This window comes from Lontra canadensis, unplaced genomic scaffold (genome assembly GCF_010015895.1).
Source record: "Lontra canadensis isolate GAN:19392208 unplaced genomic scaffold, GSC_riverotter_1.0 scaffold42, whole genome shotgun sequence".
Lineage (NCBI taxonomy): Eukaryota > Metazoa > Chordata > Mammalia > Carnivora > Mustelidae > Lontra > Lontra canadensis.
The window spans coordinates 12,155,463-12,179,016 of NW_022631036.1; the positions used below are offsets into that span (position 1 = coordinate 12,155,463).

Below are 23,554 nucleotides of genomic sequence, written 5' to 3' on the forward strand. Positions count from 1 at the left end.
AAGAACTACCAAACTAACCCAATGAATACCACAGGCATACTTTGTTTTATTGTGCTCTGCTTTAGTGCACTTGGCAAATAGGTTTATTTGCGAATTAACGTTTTGTGGCAACCCTGCATCGAGCAAGTCTGTCAACACCGTTTTTCGGACAGTACTTGCTCACTTTGTATCTCTGTATTGTGTCTCATATTTTGGTAATTCCCACAGTATTTTACACTTCTTCACTATTATTAGATTTGTTATGGTGATCTGCAGCCAGTGATCTTTGATGTTACTACTGTAATTATTTTGGGGTGCCACAAACCATTTCCACATAGGATAAGAAATTTAATCAGTAAGTGTTGTGTTCTGACTGCTCCAATGACCAGCCATTCCTTCATTTCTTTCCTTCTCCTCAGGCCTCACTTAATCTCTGAGATACAACAATATTGAAATTAGGACAGTTAATAACTTTGAAATGGTCTCAAGTGACAGGAAGAGTCACACATCTCTCACTTTAAATCAGAAGCTAAAAATGATGAACCTTAGTGAGGAAGGCATGTCAAAGGCCAAGACAGGCCGAAAGCTAGACCTCTTGTGCCAAATAGCAAGCTGTGAATGCAAAAGAAATGTTCTCAAAGGAAATTAAAATTGCTGGGAACCTGGTGGCTCAGTCAGTTAAGCAGTTCTCTTTAGCTTAGGTCATGGTCCAGGGATCCTGGGATCAAGCTCCAGAGTTGGGCTCTCTGCTCAGTGGGGAGTCTGCTTCCACCTCTCCCTTAACTCATTCTCTCTCTCTCTCTCTCTCTCAAAAAATAAAATAAAATAAGTGCTACCCCAGAAAACACACAAATGATAACTGGAACAGCCTTATTGCTAATATGGAGAAAGTTTTAGTGGTCTGGATAGAAGATCAAACCAGCCACAACATTCCATTAAGCCAAAGCCTAATCCAGAGCAAGGCCCTAACTCTCTTCAGTTCTTTGAAGGCTGAAAGAGGTGAGAAAGCTACAGAAAAAAAGTTTGAAGTTAGCAGAAGTTGGTTCATGAGGTTTAAGGAAAGAAATTGTCTCCATAACATCAAGATACATGGTGAAGCAGCAGTTGCTGATGCAGAAGCAGTAGCAAAATATCCAGAAGATCTAGCTAAGATAATTAATGAACATGGCTGAACTAAGCAAAAGATTTTCAATATAGACAAAACAGCCTACTGTTGGAAGAAGATACCATCTAGGACTTTCAAAGCTAGGGAGGAGAAATCAGTGCTTCACTTCAAAGCTACAAAAGACAGGTGGACTCTCTTATTAAGAGCTAATGCAACTGGTGGCTCTAAGTTGAAAACTGCTCAGGGGTGCCTGGGTGGCTTGGTCGTTGGGTGTCTGCCTTTAGCTTGGGTCATGATTCCAGGGTCCTGGGATCAAGCCCTGCGTTGGGCTCCCTGTTTGGGGGGAAGCCTGCTTCTCCCTCCCCCTGCTTGTATTCCCTCTCCTGCTGTCTCTTTCTGTGTCAAATAAATAAATCTTGAAAAAAAAGAAAAAGATAGAAAGAAAACAGTGTTCATTGACCATTCCCAAAATCATAGGACCCTTAAGAATTAGGTTAAATCTACTCTGCCGGTGCTCTATAAATGAAACAACAGCCTGGATGACAGCACATCTGTTTACAGCATGGTAATATTTTGAATATTTTGAGCCCACTGTTTAGACCTATTGCTCAGAAAAAAAAAAAAAATCCTTTTAAAATATTGTAGCTTATGACAATGCACGTTTTCACCCAAGAGCTCTGATGGAGCTGTACAATGAAATCAATGTTGTTTTCATGACTGCTAGCACAATATACATTCTGTAGCCCATGGATCAAAGAGCAATTTTGACTTCTAAGTATTATTATTGAAGAATACATATTATAAGGCTATCGCTGTCATAAATCATGATTCCTCTGATAATGTGGGCAAAGTAAGTTGAAAACTTTCTGGAAAAGAATCACCATTCTAGATGTCATTAAGAACAGTCATAATTCACTTGAAGAAGTCAAAATACCAACACCAGAGGAGTTTGGAAGAAGATTCCAATCCTCCTGGATGATTTTAAGGGGTTCAGGATTTCAGTAATAACCTCAGAGGTGGTAGAAAAATAGCAAAAGAACTAGAAATAGAAGTGGAACCTGAATATGTGACTGAATCACTGCAGTCTCGTGATAAAACTTTAGTGAATGAGGAGGTGCTTCTTACCGATGGGCAAAGAGAGGAGTTTCTTGAAATGGAATCTATTTCTGGTGAAGATGCTGTGATGATTATTGAAATGACAACAAAGGATTTGGAATATTACATAAACTTAGTTGATAAAGCAGCAGGCTGGTTTGAGAGGATTGACTCCATTATGGCTAAAATGCTATCAAACAGCCTTGCATGCTACAGAAAAATAATTTGTAAAAGGAAGAGTCAATTGATGTGGCAAACTTTATTAAAATAATTTTAAGAAACTGCCAAATCCACCCCATCTTTCAGCACCACAATCCTGATCGGTCAGCAGCCATCAACATGGAGGTAAGACCCTCCACCAATTTTAAAAAAATAAAATAAAAAGGTAAATGCTCAGTTGATGGGTTTTTAGCAATAAAGTATTTTTTAATTGAGTTATGTACACTTAGATGTGATGCTATTACACACTTGACAGACTACAATATAGTGTAAAACTAACTTGCATATGCACTGACTGGGAAACCAAAAACTTCATTTTGACTAGGCTTTATTATAATATTTGCTTTATTGTGGTGATCTAGAACAAGACCCAGAAAGTCTCAGAGGTATGCTTATATGTGTATAGGTTTTTATAAAAGGCTACTAAAAGTTGTGATGGTTGTTTAATTCACAGGGGAATTTTTATGCTAAAAAGCAAAAAGATAACTCTTTTTAGTGGAATTTTAATATACATATTTACAGTATACATGCTACAAAACACACAACTTAAATATGTCTATGAAAATTATATGTATATCAAAACTGTTGTTGAAAAGATCAGTGCACACAATCAGTTTGAGAAAAAGAAGGGAGGGAGCAGCCTTCTGTGTCTCTCTGGAAAGTGATTCCTAGAGTTAAGTAGCAGCTCTCCTATGGGACTTTGACCAGGGGCATGCTTAAGTGAAATAGCAGGAAATGCCTTGGGTTGTAGAACACTGCCTACCACATAAAGGGGAAGATGATGAAGTAATCAGTTGTAAGGACTTTGACTTACTGTGAGTGAGATGAGGAGCCATGAAAAAGTTTTGAACCAAGGAGTGACAGTTTCTAATATTGCAAAAGGAACATTCTAACAGAACAAACTGATGGTTTCCAGAGGGAAGGGGGATGGAAGGATGGGCAAAATGGGTAAAGGGGAATAGGAGATACAGGCTTCCAGTTATGAAACGAATAAGTCATAATAATAGGCACAGCATAGGGAATATAGTCAGTGATACTGCAATAGCATTGTGTGGTGACAGATGGTAGCTACACTTGCGGTGAGCATAGCATGATGTATAGGGAAGTTGAATCTATTTTGTACACTGGGAACTAACGTAACATTGTATGTCAACTGTACTCAAAGGATTAAAAAAAAAGGAACATTCCAGATGCTGTGTTGGGAATAGTTTGTAGGGAATAGTTGTAGGACCAGGGAAGAAGCAACAGGCTGGGTCAGGAGGCCTTTGCAGCAATCCAGGCAAGGGATGATGTTGCTGTTGACCAGTATGGGAGCAATGAAAGTGATGAGTAGTCTGATTCTGTATTTTTATCTGGAGACCTTCTAGAAATAGAATGTAAGTATAAAAAATTAGACAAAATTATTTAACTGATATTACAGTACCCTTTTAATTACTCCCTAAATATGTCTAAAAGTATTTTTTCCATTGGCTATTTCTATTCATTTTGTTTTCCTTTTGTGTTATTTATACTTTTTTTAAAAGATTTTATTTATTTATTTGACAGAGAGAGAGAGCACAAGTAAGCAGAGAGGTAGGTAGAGGGAGAAGAAGAAGCAGGCTCTCCGCTGAGCAGGGAGCCCAATGCAGGGCTCTATCCCAGGACCCTGGGATCATGACCTGAGCCGAAGGCAGCTGCTTAACCAAATGGGCCACACAGGGGCCCCGATTTATACTTTTTTTTAAAAAAGAAAATAGCTAGGGTTTGAACAGTATGTTTTCTGAAAACATGGCTTATCTTTGCTATTTAGTGCCTTGTATCACAAAGTACTTTCAAACAGTGCCCTGTTCACATAGGCCTTATGTAAATTGGATCAGTTTGTTAAATAGCCCCAGAAACTTCCTGGTCTTCCTTTCTGCAGACACTTGGAATTTTCCTTTCACTCTTTTCTCCTTCACTTCCTGCTTCATATAAACCCTTTACTTCTTTGAATATGCTTCAGTCTGGCCCACATATGAATTAAACAGCCTCAAAATGGTGGGACTAAGTGGAAAGGAAGAAGCAAGTAGTACTCTGCACAAGGATTCTTTGCTGCATATCATTGGTCTCATCACTTGTAACTGTAAGCCTGGATAAATCTGTTTTCCTACCCAGACATTCATCATGTGTACTCTTCTATTACATCTCTTCAGTGGACAAGGAATAGGGGAAGAAACAAGGGCAGAATTGAGCTACCTTTTATTTAGGTGTTGATAGTTACTTCAAAAAAGACTCAGACTCTCACTCTTAGAAACCTCAAAAGGACAGTCTTGATTCAAGGCTAAGAAGAAAGGTAGTCACCTGAGGCAAGAGACTTTGATCTTCCATGGCTTAGACCCACCTTTTCAAGCCATCACCCTTCTGATACCAAACTCCAGTTAGCATCACCACAAGAGTCATGGGGCTGGGTAAGGTCCAGGCATATTGCCAGCACTGCAGAGAGCTAAGTAGATGTATTCTTAACAATTCCTAAAATGCTAAACTAGTTTTCCCAGAGAAACAACAGTATTAAACAACCATAAGGGTAGGTAACATTATTATTGCTATTTTACAGATGCTAAAACTGAACCACAGAATAGTTAAGTTAACTTGCCAGTTATACAGAGAAATGATTGCCTGGTTTTCTTATTTGTTTAATGAAATTTTCTAACACACACAAAAAATAGTTAAAATGGACAACCTATCACCCAGATTCAGTAATTTAAGGAATTTGTCACATGTGCGTTATTTTATCTTTACTGAAGTATTTTAAAACAAATCCAAGATACCAGAATCATTTTATACTATACACTTCAGCATAAAGCTCTGAAAATTATGTACTTTTTTTTATATAAACACAGTGCTATTAATATACATTAACAAAGTTATTAATAATTCCTTCTTCTCATCTATTTTTTTTTTAAATGAGTCCTTTTAAAACCTTTATTTCTATGCCAAGAGACTAAACCCATGGACTCTGGGAGCTTAACTGCCATAACTTTTCACATGATTGACACATAATACATATTTTAATATTTGAATGAACAAAGAGTAGGAGAGCAGTCTATAGGCTGAGTATCTAAGTTGTAAGTACTTAATAATCTGACAGCTCTAGATCTAAAACTTATGGCTTTTTGAAATAGGATTAAAGAAGAATGCAATGAGGTTGAAGAAATTAATTCTCTTTTGGCAGTAGTATGGCCTATTACATGGTTCAGGAGATTGATTATCAAACATTGTTTATGATTTTGTGCTTTCACAACATATATAAGGTGTGTTTCAGAGGCACCTGGGTGGTTTAGTTAGTTAAGTATTTGCCTTCAGCTCAGGTTATAATTCTAGGGTCCTGGGATCAAGCCCTGCATCATGCTTCCTGCTCAGTGGGGAGTCTGCTTCTCCATCTTCCCTGCCCCTCCCCAACTGATACACATACTCATATATGCCCTCTTTCCCTCTCTTTCTCTCAAATAAACAAAAAATCTTAAAAAAAAAAAAAAAGCTAAGGTGTGTTGCAGAGGGACTAGTAATAGTAAGTAGGTTGTATTCTATTAATATTACCTTAGGAACAGAGCTAAACTAGTTTGAAGAATTGAGATGACAGAAAACTTTGTAACCAACTGTAATGTTTTCCCAGTATGTTTTTATTACATACCTTTTGAGCAAGTACATGTTATGGACATTGTGCAGGAAAGAACCCTGTTTATTTCTTTAGTTCATTTGAAAAAGTAGGTCACAGATTTCATATTAAAGTGAAAGGATTTTGGCACAATTCCCTTGTTACTGGTATTATCTCATGGCCTCAAAATGAGGCATCTGTTTATTGTTATGGTTCAGTATATTCTATTCTAGTGCTGTTGCCAGATGTTCTTTTCAGTCCCATTTTTACCATCTGAAACAATGGTGAGTCACCTGGAGGCTATATGCAGTTTTCTTGGCTTCACTATATTATCTATAATCCTATTTCAACACAATATATTTGAAAGCTGCCATTGAGTTGTCATTGTTCCCCCTTCCCCCAGAGGGAATCAACAGTAATTTAGAGGTTGCAGAAGAAAATATCAGCAATCTGGAAGACAGAATAATAGAAAGCACACAAGCCAAACATCAAAAAAGAGGGAAAAAAATTTTTTTTAAATTAAAAAAATTTTTGAAATGAGGATCGTTAGAGAGCTCTCTTCCACAAAATCAAGTCAACAAATGTTCACATTATAAGGGTCGTAGAGGAAGAAGAGAGAGAAAGGTGTAGAAAAACATATTTGAAGAAACAGTATCTGAAAACTTTCCTAACCTAGGAAGAGAAATAGACATCCAAGTCCAAGAAGCAGAGTTCCAAACAAGATGAACCCAAGGAGTTCCACATCACAGCACATAATAATTAAAAAGTCAAAGGTTAAAGATAGAGAGGAGCGCCTGGGTGGCTCAGTGGGTTAAAGCCTCTGCCTTCGGCTCAGGTCATGATCCCAGGGTCCTGGGATCAAGCCCCACATCTGGCTCTCTGCTCAGCGAGGAGCCTGCTTCCCTTCCTCTCTCTGCCTGTCTCTCTGCCTGCTTGTGATCCCTGTCTATCAAATAAATTAAAAAAAAAAAAAAAGATAAAGAGAGAACCTAAAAACCCACTAGAGAGAAATACAAAGTTACCTAGAAAGGACAACCTGTAAGAATACCAGCTGATTTTTCAGCAGAAACTTTGCAAGCCAGAAGAGAGTGGCAAGTGCTAAAAAGAAAAACCTTCAACCAAGAATACTCTACCTAGCAAGATTAGCATTCATATTTGAAGGAGAAATCGTTTCCCAGAAAATAAAAGATAAAGGAATTTATCACAACTAAACCAGCCTTGCAAGAAGTATTAAAGTGACTTCTTTAAGTGGAAAAGAAATGGCCATAATTAAACAGAGGAAAAATGAATAAAAACACAAAATATGACAATATATACATAAAAGTGGAGAAGGGAGTAAAAAGAGAAAAGAAGGGGGAAAAATCTTTTTTTTTCTTTTTAAGAATGTGTTTGAACTTAAAGGCCATCAAATTAATATGGACTGATATTTACATCAGATGACATATATGAACTTCATGGTAACCATAAACCCAAAACCTATGATAGATACACCAAAAGTAAAGAGAAAGCCAAATAAAACACTGTAGATACTAATCAATCACAAAGAAGGAGAGCAAGAGGGGTGCCTGGGTGGTTCAGCTGGTTAAAGCCTCTGCCTTCAGCTCAGATCATGATCCCAGGGTTCTGGGATCAAGCCCCGCATCAGGCTCTCTGCTCGGTGGGGAGCCTGCTTCCTCCTCTCTCTGCCTGCCTCTCTGCCTACTTGTGATCTCTGTCAAATAAATAAATAAAATCTTTAAAAAAAGAAAAAGAAAAGAAAAGAAAGAGAGCAAGAGAAGAACAAAGAAGAACTACAAAAACAGCCAATAAACAAAGTTTTTAAGTGGCAATAAGTACATACCTATCAGTAATTACTTTCAATATAAATGGCCCAAATGCTCCAATCCAGGGACATAGAGTAGTGGAATGGATTAAAAAACAAACAAACAAACAAAAAAAGACCTATCTATATGCTACCTACAAGAGACTCACCTCAGACCTAATGATGCCTATAGACTAAATAAAAGTGAAGGGATGGAGAACATTGACCATGTAAATAAAGTATAAAAAAGCTGGAGTAGCAACACTTATGTCAGACAAAACAGACTTCTTTTTTTTTAAGATTTTATTTATTTATTTGACAGAGATCACAGGTAGGCAGAGAGGTAGGCAGAAAAAGGAAGCAGGCTCCCTGCTGAGCAGAGAGCCTGATTCGGGGCTCGATCCCAAGACCCTGGGATCATGACCTGAGCCGAAGGCAGAGGCTTTAACCCACTGAGCCACCCAGGCACTTCCAAAACAGACTTTAAAGATTGTGGTAAGTAACAAAGAAGGGCATTACATAGTAATGAAGGAATCAATCCATCAAGAATCTTTAACAACGATAAATATCTGTGCACCTGATACTGGAGCACCTATATATATAAAGCAAATACTAATGGACGTAAAGAGAGAAATTGATGTGATACAGTAACAGTAGATAGAGAACATTTATACTCTGCTTACATCAATGGATGGATCATTCAGACAAAAAAAATAAGGAAATATCTTTGTTTTTGTTTTGTTTTAAAGATTTTATGTATTTATTATAGAGAGTGTGCCTGAGTGGGAGGGGCAGAGGGAAAGGAAAAGAGAATCTCAAGCAGACTTTGAGCTGAGCACAGATTTCATCTCATCTTACATGGAGCTTGATCTTACAACCCTGAGATCATGACCTGAGCTGAAACCAAGAATTGAACACTTAACCAACTGCACCACCCAGGCACCCCTAAGGAAGTAAGGTCTTTGAACGACATGTTGGACCAGCTGGACATAACAAATATATACAGAACGTTCCATCCAAAAACAACAGAGTACACATTCTTTTCAAGTGCAAATGGAACATTCTCAAGAATAGATCACATATTGGGCCATAAAGCAAGTCTCAATAAATTTAAGAAAATTGATATCATACCATACCTCTTTTCCAACACATCAGTATAAACCTAGAAATGAACCACAAGGAAAAAAAAAAAAAAAAAAAAAAAAAAAAACAGGAAAAACCACAAACACATGAAGACTAAACAACCAATGGGTCAATGAAACAATCAAAGAAGAAATAAAAAAAATACATGATTACAAATGAAGATGAAAACACAATGATCCAAAATCTTTGAGACACATCAAAAGCAGTTCTGTAGCAATACAGGCCTAAGAAATAAGAAACAAGAAAAAACTCAAAAGATCAATCTTACACCTAAAGGAACTAGAAAGAGGCGAACAAAACCCAAGGTGAATAGAAGAAAGGAAAAGGAAATAATAAAGATCAGAGCAGATGTAAATGGCATAGAGATTTTAAAAAAAAAAAAAAGGAAAGAAAAAACTCAATGAAACCAAGAGCTGGTTCTTTGAAAAAATAAACCAGATTTACAGACCCCTAACCAGATTCATTAAGAAACAAAGAGAAAAGACCCAAATAAAATCAAAAATGAGAGAAAAATTAAAATAAATGAGAGAGGAAAAGTAATAACTTATATAACAGAAATATAAAAGATTATAAGTAAATACTATAAACAATTATATGCCAACAAACCAGACAACCTGAAAGAAATGGATAAATTCCTAGAAACATAATCTTCCAATACTGAACCAGAAAGAAATAAAAAATCTGAGCAGACTGATTACAAATAATGAAATTTAATCAGTATTCAAAAACAACCAAAGAATAAAAGTCCAATACCACATGGATTCACAGACAAATTCTACCAGACATTTTAAAAAGAGTTAATACCTATTCTCAAAGTAGTTCCATAAAAAAAAGGAAACTTCTATATATATTCTATAAAGCCAGCATTACTCTAATACCAAACCTATACAGACACCACAGAAAAAGAAAACTATAGCCCAGTATCCCTGACAAACCTAGGTGCAGATATTCTCAGCAAAATGTTAGCAAACTGCATACAACGATACATTAAAAAGATCATTCAGCACAATCAGGTGAGATTTATTCTCAGGATACAAAGATGGTTCAGTATTCACAATCAATCACCATGATAAACCACATCGCAGAATGAAGGATAAAAGTCACATGGTCATTTCAGTAGAAAAAGACATTTGACAAGATTCAACGTCCATTCATGATTTAAAAAAAACTTTCAACAAAACAGTGTTAGAGGGAACATACCTCAACATAATTAAGGCCATATATGAAAAGCCCATCGCTAACATCATCCTCCGTGGTGAAAAACTGAGAGCTTTCCCTCCAAGGTCAGGAACAAGATAAAGGGTGTCCAACATAGTACTAAAAATCCTAGCCATAGCAGTCAGAAAAAAAAAGGAAATGAGGCATCCATATTGTTAAAGAACAAATTAAACTGTCAGTACTTGCAGGCAACATGACACTATGCATAGAAAATCCTAAAGATTCCATCAAAAAACTACTAGAAGTACTAAATGAATTGAGTAAAGTGGCAGGATATAAAAGTTAATACCCCAAAATTGGTAGGATTTCTATCTACTAACAATGAAGTTGCAGAAAGAGAAATTTTTAAAAAAACAGCACCATTTATAGTTGCACCAGAAAGAATAAAATACATAGGAATTAACCAAAGAGGTGAAAGACCTATACTCTAAAAACTATAAAACAGTGATGAAAGAAATTGAAAATGACTCAAAGAAATGGAAAGATATTCCAAGCTCATGGATTAGAAGAATGTCAATATGTTTTTACCCCAAAACAATCTACAAAGTTAATGCAACCCCTATCAAAACACCAACAGTATTTTTCACAGAACTAGAATAATACCAAAATCTGTATCAAACCACAAAAGACTCTAAATAGCCAAAGCAGTCCTGAGAAAGAATAACAAAGCTGGAGGTATCACAATTCCAGATTTTAAGTTATAATACAAAGCTGTAGTAATTAAAACAGTATGGTACTGGCACAAAAATAGATACCCATGAAAAACCCATAAATAAACCCACAATTATATGCTCAGTTAACCTTCAGGAAAGCAGGAAAGAATATCCAATGGGAAAAAGGTAGTCTTTTCAACAAGTAATGTTGGGAAAACTGGTCATCTACATGCAAAAGAATGAAACTGGACTACTTTCTTACACCATTCACAAAAATAAACTCAAAATGAATTAAAAGACCTAAATGTGAGACCTGAAACCATAAAAATCCTAGAAGAGAACACAAGCAGTAATTTCTCTGACATTAGCCATAGCAACGTTTTTCTAGATGTGTCTCCTAAGGCAAGGAATAAAGGCAAAAATAAACTTTTGGGACTACATCAAAATAAAAAGCTACTGCACGGCTAGGGAAGCTATCAAGAAAACAAAAAGACAACCTACTGAATGGGAGAAGGTATTTCTAAATGATACATCTGATAAGGGGTTAATATCCAAAATATATAAAGAACTTAATAAAACTCAGCACACACACACACACACACACAAAATCCAATTAAAAAATGGGCAGAGGACCTGAATAGAGATTTTTCCAAAGACATACAGATAGCCAACAGACACATGAAAAGATACATCACTAATCATTAGGGAAATGCAAATCAGAACTGCAATGAAATATTACCTCATACCTGTAAGAATGGCTAAAATCAAGACAAGAATGATAAGTGTTGGTGAGGATGTGGAGAAGAAGGAATCCTCTTGCACAATTGATGGGAATGTAAATTGGTACAGCCACTGTGGAATACAGTGTGGAGGTTCCTCAAAATACTAAAAAAACAAATATCATATGATCAAATAATTCCACTGTTGGGTGTTTACCTTAGGAAGATTTTTTTTTCTATTCATTACCCTTTGTTTATTTCAGCATTATTTACAATAGCCAAGAATTTGAGGCAACAGAAGAGTCCAGCAATAAACAAATAGATAAGGAAAATGTGTGTGTGTGTGTGTGTGTGTGTACACAGTGAAGTATTACACAGCCATAAAAAAGGAAGAGATCATACCATTTGAGACAACATGGATGAACCTAGGGATATTATGCTAAGTGAAATAAGTCAGACTGAGAAAGACAAATATCATATGATTCTACTCATAAATGGAATCTAAAAGAAGTCCATGAAGAAACAAAAAGCAAAATCAGAACTATAAATACAGATGGTTGCCAAAGGGGCTTGGACAAAATGGGTAAAGGGGAGAGAGAGAGATACAAGTTTACATTTATGGAATGAGTAAGTCACAAGGATAAAAAGTAGAGCATAAGGAATACAGTCAATGATATTTTAATAGTGATGTAATGGGACAGATGGTAGCTATACTTGTGGTAAACATAGCATAATGTATAAACTTGTCAAATCACTAAGTTGTACACCTGAAACTAATGTAACACTGTGTGTCACCTATACTCAGATAAATACATTTCTTTTGTGAATTCCCAAGTAATATTTGTTTGTAAAATAGGATATTTGAAAAATACAAGAAAAATAAAGTAAAAAATTCACCAGAGATGATCACCGGCAAACATGATGTATCTTTTGCAAAACTGGAATAATAATCCATGTGTGGTTTTGTACCTTTTTCCTTTAATATTATATCTTGTTCATTTTTCACATCATCAAAATCCTGTCATGCACTACAAAGGTAAAAATCTAGAACACTGACAATACCAAATACTGGCAAAGATGTGGAGTAACAGGAATTCTTGTTGCTAGAGGGATGCAAAATGGTATGGCTACTATTAAAAAAAAAAATGTTGACAGTTTCTTAAAAAACTAAACATACTCTTACCATACAATCCAGCATTTGTTCTACTTGGTATTCACTAAAAGGAGTTGAAAACATACTTCCACGCAAAAACCTGCTCACAGATGGTTATAGTGTCTTTACTCATAATTTCTAAACCTTAGAAACAATCAAGATGTTGTTCAGTTGGTGAATGTATAAATTAACTTTAGTACATCCAGACCATGGAATATTTAGCATTGAAAGGAAATGAGCTATTAAGGCATGAAAAGACATGGAGAAACATTAAGTGCATATTACTAAGTGAAAGAAGGCAATCTGAAAAGTCTGTATACTGTGTGATTCCAACTGTGTGATATTCTGGAAAAGGCAAAACTGAAGACAATAAAAAAATCAGTGGTTGCAAGGGGTGGGGAGAAGAGAAAGACGAATAGGCAGAGCACAGAGGACTTTGAGAACAGTGAAAAACTCTACGATATTATAATGATGGATATGTGTCATTATACATTTGTCCAAACCTATAGAATGCACAACACTAAGAGTGAGCCCTAAGTTAGACTGTGGACTTTGGGTGATTATGATGGGTCAGAGTAGGTTCATCCTTTTTTTTTTTTAAAGATTTTATTTATTTAGTTGACAGACAGAGATCACAGGTAGGCAGAGAGGCAGGCAGAGAGAGAGGAGGAAGCAGGCTCCCTGCTGAGCAGAGAGCCCGATGCAGGACTCGATCCCAGGACCCTGGGATCATGACCTGAGCCGAAGGCAGAGGCTTTAACCCACTGAGCCACCCAGGCGCCCAGAGTAGGTTCATCCTTGCTAAAAAATGTACCATTCTCATGAGTGATGTTGATAATGGAAGAGATTATACATATGTGGGGATAAGGAGGATATGGTAAGTCTGTACTTTCTGATCAGTTTTACTATGAATCTAAAATTGCTCTAAAAATAAATTTTTAAAAGATAGGCATATATGTGTTTAAAATTCTGCTCTAAAATATAACGGTATCAATAAAGCATCTTCTGGTTCCAGAGAAGTAAACTCCATAACCCAGAGGATGATTAGCCCTAAAATTGTTGATATTGCAGATATTTTGTGTATTCATCCCTAGCATGAAGAATTAGTTGGTTTTATTTGAAGGAAAAAATCAGATTTACAAATGCCGGGATGTAATTATGACTGTACTCTTAATAAACAACAACAACAACAAAAATTGAAAAGTTTTACAAGATTTCCACCCATTTCCCAACTGGAGTCTGAAATAAATGACCCTCAACTTCAGTCATACTTCTTCGCATTTATAAATATTTTCATATGTAAAGGGCTCCTAGTCTGAAGCCAAGAAGACTGTTCTTCATTACAAAAAAAAAAAAAAAGCCAATATTGTTAAAATGTCCATGCTGCTCAAAGCAGTCTACAGATTTAATGCAATCTCTATCAAAACACCAAAAGTATTTTTCACAGAATTAGAACAAATAATACTAAAATTTATATGGAATCATAAAAGACCCTGAAGAGCCAAAGCAATCGAGAAAGAATAACAAAACTGGAAGTATCACAATCCCAGAAAAAAAGATAAACTACAAAACTGTAGTAATCCAAACAGTATGCTATAGGCACAAAAATAGACATGTAGATCAGTGGAACAGGACAGAGGGCCCAGAAATAAACCCATGATTTTAAGGTCAATTAATCCTCAACAAAGCACAAGAATATACAGTGGGGGAAAGACAGTCTCTTTGGCAAGTGGTGCTGGGAAAACTGGACAGCTGCATGCAAAAGAATGAAATTGGATCACTTTCTTACACCGTACACAAAAATGAACTCAAAATGGATTAAAGACCTAAGTGTAAAACCTGAAATCATAAATCTCCTAGAAGAAAACATAGACAGTAATTTCTTTTCAGCCACAGAAATAGTTTCAAGGGGCTCCTGGGTAGCTCAATGGGTTAAAGCCTCTTGCCTTCGGCTCAGGTCTTGATCCCAGGGTCCTGGGATTGAGCTCCGCATCAGGCTCTCTGCTCATCGGGGAGCCTGCTTCCCCGTCTCTCTCTCTCTCTCTCTCTCTCTGCCTGCCTCTCTGCCTACTTGTGATCACTGTCTGTCAAATAAATTTAAAAATCTTAAAATATATATATTTTTTTGAAGATATGTCTTCTCAAGCAAGGCAAACAATAAACTATTGGGACTACACCAAAAAAAGCTCTTGCACAGGGGTGCCTGGTGGCTCAGTGGGTTAAAGCCTCTGCCTTCGGCTCAAGTCATGATCCCCAGGGTCCTGGGATCAAGCCCTGCATGGGGCTCTCTGCTCAGCGGGGAGCTTGCTTCCTCCTCTCTCTGTCTCTGCTAGCCCCTCTACCTACTTGTGATCTCTGTCTGTCAAATAAATAAAATCTTTAAAAAAAAAAGCTCTTGCACACTGAAAGAAACCATCAAAAAACAAAAAGGCAACCTACTGTAATGAAGATATTTTCAAATGATAACATCTGATAAGGGGTTAATATTCAAAATATAAAAAGAACTTATTGAACTGAACACCAAATAACCCCAGATAATCTAATTGAAAAATGAACAGAGGACCTGACTAGACAGACATTTCTGCAAAGAAGACATACAAGTGACTAACAGATATATGAAAGGATGCTGAAAGTCACTAATCATGGGGGAAATGCAAATCAAATCCACAATGAGATAATCACCTTACCCCTGTCAGAAAGGCTAGACTTAATACGGCAAGAAATAACGAGTGTTGGTGAGCATTTGGAGAAAGTGGAACCTTCATGTACTGTTGTGTGAAATTTCCTTTAAAAATTAAAAAACAGAATTACCATATGATCCAGTAATTCCACTACTGGGTTTTTATCCAAAGAAAATGAAAACACAAATTAAAAAGATACATGCCACCCCTATGTTTACTGAAGCATTATTTACAATAACCAAGACATGTAAGTAACTCAAGTGCCCTGTCAACAGATGAATGGATAAAGAAGTGATACATAATATGATCTCCCTGATATGAGGGAGAGGAGATGCAACATGGGGGGGTTAATGGGGTAGGAGAAGAGTAAATGAAACAAGTTGGGATTGGGAGGGAGACAAACCATAAGTGACTCTTAATCTCACAAAACAAACTGAGGGTTGCTGGGGGGAGGGGGGTTGGGAGAGGGGGGTGGGGTTACAGACATTGGGTAGGGTATGTGCTATGGTGAGTGCTGTGAAGTATGTAAACCTGGAGATTCACAGACCTGTACCCCTGGGGAAAAAAAATATATGTTTATAAAAAATAAAATTTATAGGGGCGCCTGGGTGGCTCAGTGGGTTAAAGCCTCTGCCTTCGGCTCGGGTCATGATCCCAGGGTCCTGGGATCGAGCCCCACATCGGGCTCTCTGCTCAGCGGGGAGCCTGCTTCTCCCTCTCTCTCTGCCTGCCTCTCTGCCTACTTGTAATCTGTGTCTGTCAAATAAATAAATAAAATCTTAAAAAAATAAAATAAAATAAAATAAAATTTATAAATAAATAAATAAATAAATAAAATAAGTGATACATACACACAGCCATAAAAAAGAATGAGGTCTGACATTTGCAACAACATGGAGGTAACTAGAGGGTATAATGTAAACTGAGAAGTCAGAAAGACCCATACCATGATTTCACCAATATGTGTTTTTAAGAAACAGAACAAATGAGCAAACTAAAAAGACCAAAAAACTCAGATTCTTAAATACAGAAAACAAATTGGTGGTTGCCAGAGGGCAAGTGGGTAGGGGAATTGGTGAAACCGATAAAGGGGATTAAGAGTGCCTTTATTGTGATGAGCATAAGTAATATATAGAAATGTTGAATTGTTATGTTACATACCTGGAATTCATATAACACTATGTTTTGTTTTGTTTTTAATTTTTAAAATTTATTTATTTGAGAGAGAATGAGAGAGGGAGAGAGAGAGAGAGCATGAGAGGGGGACGGGTCAGAGGGAGAAGCAGACTCCCTGCTGAGCAGGGAGCCAGATGTAGGACTCCATCCCAGAACTCCAGGATCATGACCTGAGCCTAAGGCAGTCCTTTAACCAACTGAACCACCCAGGCCCCCTAACACTGTATGTTTATTATACTTGAGTAAATAAAATGGTTTTCTCAAATAAAAATAGAAAATACTTAAGACTTCCATTATTATGTTAATCTTATATAGGGAGTTATCTATGAGAGAACCCAACAAAGTAAATTTGCCCATTTGCTTTAGATTTTTACATAGTTATTAATCAAGATTTTACCAAAAAATAACAGCCTGAAAATATAAAAGTAAATTGTCTTAGGGGCGCCTGGGTGGCTCAGTGGGTTAAAGCCTCTGCCTTCGGCTTGGGTTATGATTCCAGGGTCCTGGGATCGAGCCCCACATCAGGCTCTCTGCTCAGTAGGGAGCCTGCTTCTCTTCCTCTCTCTCCACCTGCCTCTCTGCCTACTTGTGATCTCTGTCTGTCAAATAAATAAATAAAATCTTTTAAAGATAAAAAAGTAAATTGTCTTATAAAAATCCTAAATTAACGGGAAGGTATCTGCTGTGGTGAGTGCTGTGAAGTGTGTAAACCTGGAGATTCACAGACCTGAGCCCCTGGGGCTAATAATACATTATATGTTAATAAAAAATTAAAAAATTATATTTTAAAAAAATCCTAAATTAAGCTTATCTTGTGAGCTAATGTGAATACTGAAACAACAACAACATAACCATCTTAAAGTACCAAATTTAAGAGGCCTTATTTTCTTTGAGGGGTTAACTGAGAAGACAATAGACAGTCCAGCATTTTTGTTGAGAAAAGGTATGGCTAGGATTTTTTGAGGATAATAAAATCTCATATATATATTTTATATATATATATAATATATATATGACAAAGTTCTTTAAGAATTTCCAAAGTAAAACATTTTTATTTCTATCAAAAACTGGGGAACTCCTTAAGCTGAACATTTTTGTTGTGGTGGTGGTGATTGATAACTGTGACATGGGTTGATTGAAAAGTGGCATTTCTGATAGAAAAGTCCTTTTATTGGAATTTGAAGACTTACAAACAAAATTGACAAACACTCAGCACTTTAGGCTCAAAATAAATTAGGTATTGGTTCTAACATAAATGTACTTAATTTTTCTTCTCCTTTTACCTACTTTTGTGGGCAAGATTTCAAATATGACTAAAGTATCACCATGTTTAGAAGAATTAGGTGTTGCTAATGTAATAGGATTTTGTCTTTTTAAATAACTTAAAAACTTTTATTTCACACATAAGAAAACTCCAGTCAGTGGATTTTTCGCATTTTGGACACTTGATTTCTCACTTAGTTTTCTATCAACACTACTTTTATTTCTCCTGACCAACCCTTTAAAAATTTGGATAACATTATTCTTGCTGATTATAATGTGGTTTATGTTGATTGTCTCAATAAGTGACACTAAGTACTTCATTCAGACCAGTGTGGATAGTATATGAAAAAAAGAATTATAAATACTTAAATATATGTGCCAAGCAAAGGTAATAGTTAACATTTTTGAGCATCATTACTTAATACTGTGAGCTTTATTTGGTAAATAGATTCCAGCTAGGGAAAGCTATTGGGCTGGGAAGGGATAAGTGTGATACGGGACTTAAAATGAATGGATAAAATCTTTCATATACAATTTTGTAGTGGAATTGTCAAGTTCATTTTCGGGTAATATTATCTAATTATTTGATTACATATGGAAGCACAGACTTGTGGTCTAAATGATAAGGAATTTTAAATTGCTGTGTACCTGAAGAAATTCAGTGCTGCTTGTCAATAAAATTTAAGTGCTTAAGAAAATGACATTGCAAGAATATCTTAGTCACAATTGGAAAGGAAAGCTGAGATAGAGAAAACTTTTATGTTCTAGATTCAGTAAATCTAAGTACCAGCTGTGAAACAAATTAATTGGGGCAATGTTTTATTAAACTCTTACTTTTAATTTTAAATGCTAATAGCTATAATGAAGATATCATCACCATTATGCCAAGAATTGTCAAAATGTCAAAACTTTTTGTTAATAGTCTTGGCTATTAGCCATGATTGTGAAAGACCATTCTTCTGGTTTTTTTTTTTAAATTTATGAGGACTTTAGTGTTCCTCGACTAGGAGATAGGTGCATTTTATTTACCACATGTAGTTCAGCAAAATTAAAATCACAGTTCATTAAATGAACTCTGTTCCATTGTGGCACCTTGATAAGTAGAAGTCTTTGATATTACACTTAAGGAAGTCTGGGGACTAAATGGATTGAAGGAGTAGAAAAAAGAAGAGATTAGAAGACAAAAGAGAGGATAGATGTCTTGGAGAATGTGGATAATCTCCCTCCACTGTAGCAGGGATAGCACAATGCAAGAAAAAAAGGAGTTACCCAGACCTTGATGTCAGTGATGTAGTTTGAAATGTTTGGGAAATTTTAAAACAAAACAAAACAAAACAAAAAAAGCACCAGCATAGTCATCTTAAATTCTGTGGGCCTAACTATAGTAAGTAAGTGGAGAAAACTCGCCATTTAGAGGAAATATATAATCCATGGTTAATTTCATTTCCCCTGCCCATATGTTTTTCCATTCCTGTTTCTCTCAAGAGAATGAGAAAATGAAGATTCCTTCCTCCTAGGGGAGGACTTGGTTTTGAATCAGTCATAGCTGGCAGGCTGCATTTTTCTAGGTCTGAGATAGAAACAGTGGGGATTAAATATGATGTCTTCAAAAGAAATGAGTTACAGTAAATAGAAAGAAATGACATCATGGGTGGAGAAGGGTGGCTTATATGCTCTATTCATTCAAAATGGTTGTCCTCTTGATCATTTGTACTTTTTTTTCAGGTTGTTGGATTTGGTTTGTATTTGAGTTAATAGGAGAAATGGGGGAAGACCGTGGGTTTGACTATGTCTACTTTATATCTGTAACATATATTAGCAGTATAACCACGATGTGTTTGGAGTTGTAGGATTTTTGCTTAATTATGGATAACATTTTCTTAAGTCAACTCCTACTTTTTTATAGTTAAAAACTAGTCATTGGTCTTAGAGTTAGAAAGAAAGCAAGCTGAAAAATGGTGTGGACCTTCTATTAAATATTTTAACCATAAGAGCAGTAGTATTAGCTGTATACCCTTAATTATATTTCTGCTGATGACAATAGGTTTTTAAATGAAACTAACTAGAAAACTAGAATATGCACATTATAGTCTTTAGAGCAGTACTGTCCAATAAAAATACAATATAGATTACACATGTAATTTAAATTTTTCTAGTAGTCACATTAAAAAAATCAAAAAGAAATTATGAAATTAGTCTTACTATATTTAACCCAATATATCCAAATATTATATAACCAATATAAAAAATTTAATGAGATTTTATATTTTTATACTGTATTCCAAATAATTTTTTATACTGAGAACACATCTCAGTTCTGACTACCCAAGTATTAGTAGCTATATTTCCTATATTGAATGATGCAGATTTAGAATATGACAGGAAGAATATTACTACTATGATAATAATAATTCAGGTTGGTTCCCATCTATCATGGGTCCCTTAAAAAGTCTTTTTATTTGTGAAGATTTTTTATCAATATCTTTCCATAAATAATAAATTTAAATACTTTTATAGGAGTATCTTGGTAGTAAATTTAGTGAAATTTACTGCTCACCTGGTACTTATCGTCCTACTAGTCTGTGGAAATCTATGAAGAAGTGATTCTGAGCCCTTTGAGGTGCTAATCTTTTACTTAGTCTTTTTTTCCCTTTTTTTTTTTTAATTTTTTTTTTTTTAAGATTTTATTTATTTATTTGACAGAGATCACAAGCAGGCTCCCTGCTGAGCAGAGAGCCCGATGCGGGGCTCGATCCCAGGACCCGGGATCATGACCTGAGCCAAAAGCAGCGGCTTTAACCCACTGAGCCACCCAGGCGCCCCAGTCTTTTTTTCCCTTTAAGGCAGATTTGGTTCTCTGTTTCATAAAAGAACTAATAGGAAAAACAAAGTATTGGGGGACATAATTACTTGGAATAGCTGTCAATATCATAAACTCATCTTTAATTTCCCTTTACATAGAAGATCTATCCAGAAGATAACTGTGTTATTTTTTTTAAATTGATTGAAAACATTACCCTTAAAATAATGCTCCACATGATGTGATTATCTTTCCAAAATCTATCCCAGGCCCACCTCCCCTTATGTATCTATGTCCCATTATTCTCATTTAATTATGGTCTTGATTACAATTTCAATCTAGGTAACTCTTGAAATTACCTCTCAAAGTATTCATTTGTTTAAAAAATACTCATTGAACACGTATCTTGTGCCACAAAGTATTGCCAGGTTCTTATAAGAAACAGGAGTTTACCCTTCTCATGAGAAAGGTAAGGAATCACAGTAAAGCATATTAGTTTAATAAAAACATTTTACAAGGTGCCTGGGTGTCTCAGTCACTAAGTGTCTGCCTTCGGCTCAGGTCATGATCCCAGGGTCCTGGGATCTAAGCCCACATCGGGTTCTCTCCTTGGTGGGAAGCCTGCTTTTCCCTCTCCCACTCCCCCTGCTTGTGTTTCCTCTTTCTCTGTGTCTCTCTCTGTCAACTACATAAATCTAAAAAAAGAAAAGAAAAGAAACAAAGGAGAAAAAAGCATTTTACAAAGTCCCATGGCATGGCTAAATCCACAGAGGCTGAAAGAATTGACTCAGAAAAGGCTTTAATAGAGTAGGTGGCATTCAGGATAGAAGGCTCAATAGTGGCTTACCAGACAGACCTGAGAGGGAATAATATTACATTTAAAAAATAGTAAGTAAGGGTGCCTTGGTGGCTCAGTTGGTTAAGCGTCTCCGTTGGGCTTGGGTCATGATCTCAGGGTCCTGGGATCGGGCCCTGCATCGGGCTCTCTGCTCAGCAGGGATCCTGCTTCTCCCTCTCCCACTCCCCCTGCTTGTGTTCTCTCTGTCAAATAAATAAAAATAAAATCTTAATTAAAAAATAGTAAGTACCCAGTATAACTTTTTTTGAACCCACATTTTGAAGGATCTCATTGTACCAAGCTAGCCATTTGCCTTTTTCTTGGAGCCAATAGGGTGTGATCTCTTAGGGATTTTTAATCAAGGCAGTACTCAAGTTTGTGTTCAGCTATGATCCAGGAGCATTTCTACCTGCCTAGGAACCTTTGGGAGATACCTGTTTGTACCCCAGGGCAGACCCATTAACATTGGTCTAAATGGATCCTAAAGCAGCCCTGTGAACCACCTCCATCCCCACTCAGCCATGCTCTAGGGCAGTCTCATCTAGAAATCCAGCAGGTGGCATATCTGTCAGTGGCCCTGGAGACAGACCTGCAGAATCTGGTCCCAGCTCTGGACCCTGAAACAAGCCTGACACTCAGTTCTAGCCCCTCTCAGCTGCAATCCTGGGCACTCCTGCCCTTCCTGGGATCCACCCAGTAGCAGAACAGTGGCCTTCCCAGGGATCTGACAAAAACCACTCCTGCCCACACACCTAGTAATAGGCCAGCTGTCCACGGACCCAATGACATTGTCCCAGCACCAGCCCTACTGACCAAGGACTCAGAGGCAATCCTTTCCACCAGTAGACCAGACAGGATCCACGCCTGCCCAGGTGACTAGTAATGAGGTCCACAAACCATAGACTCCAGTGGAGGCCCAGCAGCAGCCATTTGACCCAGCCTCAGTCCAACTTGACTGTGGTCCTAGAGGTGATCTCATCAGTCTGGAGACCCAGTAGGAGGAGATCGTTAGCAGCAGAAACCTATCTATAAAAACTCAAAGAGGTGTTTGTTCTTCCAAATATAAACACCAATTCAAAGCTACAAAGATCATTGAAAATCAGATACACGTGGACCCACCAAAGGAAACTAATAAAGCTCTAGTAACCAACCCCAAGAAAATAGAGATCTATGAATTGCCTGCCAAATCATTCAAAGTAATCATCTCAAAAGAAGCTCAGTTACATGCAAGAGAACACAGACAACTAAATAAAATCAGGAAAACAATGCATGAACGTCTTTCCATGGTCATTGAAATACTGAGTTTCTGAACTGAGCATACAGCTTAGTGTAAAACCTCAGTACTCATTCTGTAAAGCTTTTACTACTTCTCCTGTATTATGTTGCTTTTCATTGTATGTAAAAAGCAATCTGAAAGTACTTAATTGGATTTTAAATGAGTTATAAGGTGGAAACTTTTGTAGATATCCCTTATACATTTCTATTTTTAATATTTATATTTGTATATATTAGACAGTCATTTTAAATTGCTTTTTTTTTGTAGGAACCTCCAGAAGTTTAGCCTTTTTGGAGACATAAGTGTTCTACAACAGCAAGGAAGTTTGTCAAATACATACCTCAGCAAGGTGGATCCTGATGGCAAAAAAATTAAACAGTAAGTTATATGGCTAGTGGAAGGGGGCTTATATTAATAATAATTGTAGGTTTTTTTGAGAAATTGTAAGATACAATCAGGAGAGTAATGATATTTTTCCCAAAAAATGTGTCCTATAAACTGAAAGTGTTTTAACTATGAAATATCCTATTCCACATCATAAATCTTTTAAGATAGATCAAAGACTTTGCTGGGTAATTATTGCTATTTAACAGTATTACTTCTCTCCTTGCCTTCATTGTTACATAAATTGTATATCATCACTCTTTTCTACCATACTGGTACAAAAATGCTGCTTTCATTGGTTGAAGGACTTATTTTTGGATGTTTAATACAGTTTATTTATTATATTTTTATGTGAATTTTAGTAGTATTTATGATAATGTTACTTGTGGGTTGGATTGAGAGAAAATGGATCTCAACATTGCATGCCATTTCATTGCC

General features: G+C 36.4%; 1 protein-coding gene across 1 annotated transcript in view; it reads left to right on the forward strand.

Moving 5' to 3' along the window:
- FBXO33 (F-box protein 33) overlaps positions 1-23,554 on the forward strand; it is a 35,370-nt gene that overhangs the window by 7,460 nt on the left and 4,356 nt on the right. Inside the window, exon 2 of the mRNA XM_032871217.1 lies at positions 23,000-23,110. Coding sequence (XP_032727108.1) covers positions 23,000-23,110 — 111 coding nt within the window. The remainder of the gene's footprint in view (positions 1-22,999; positions 23,111-23,554) is intronic.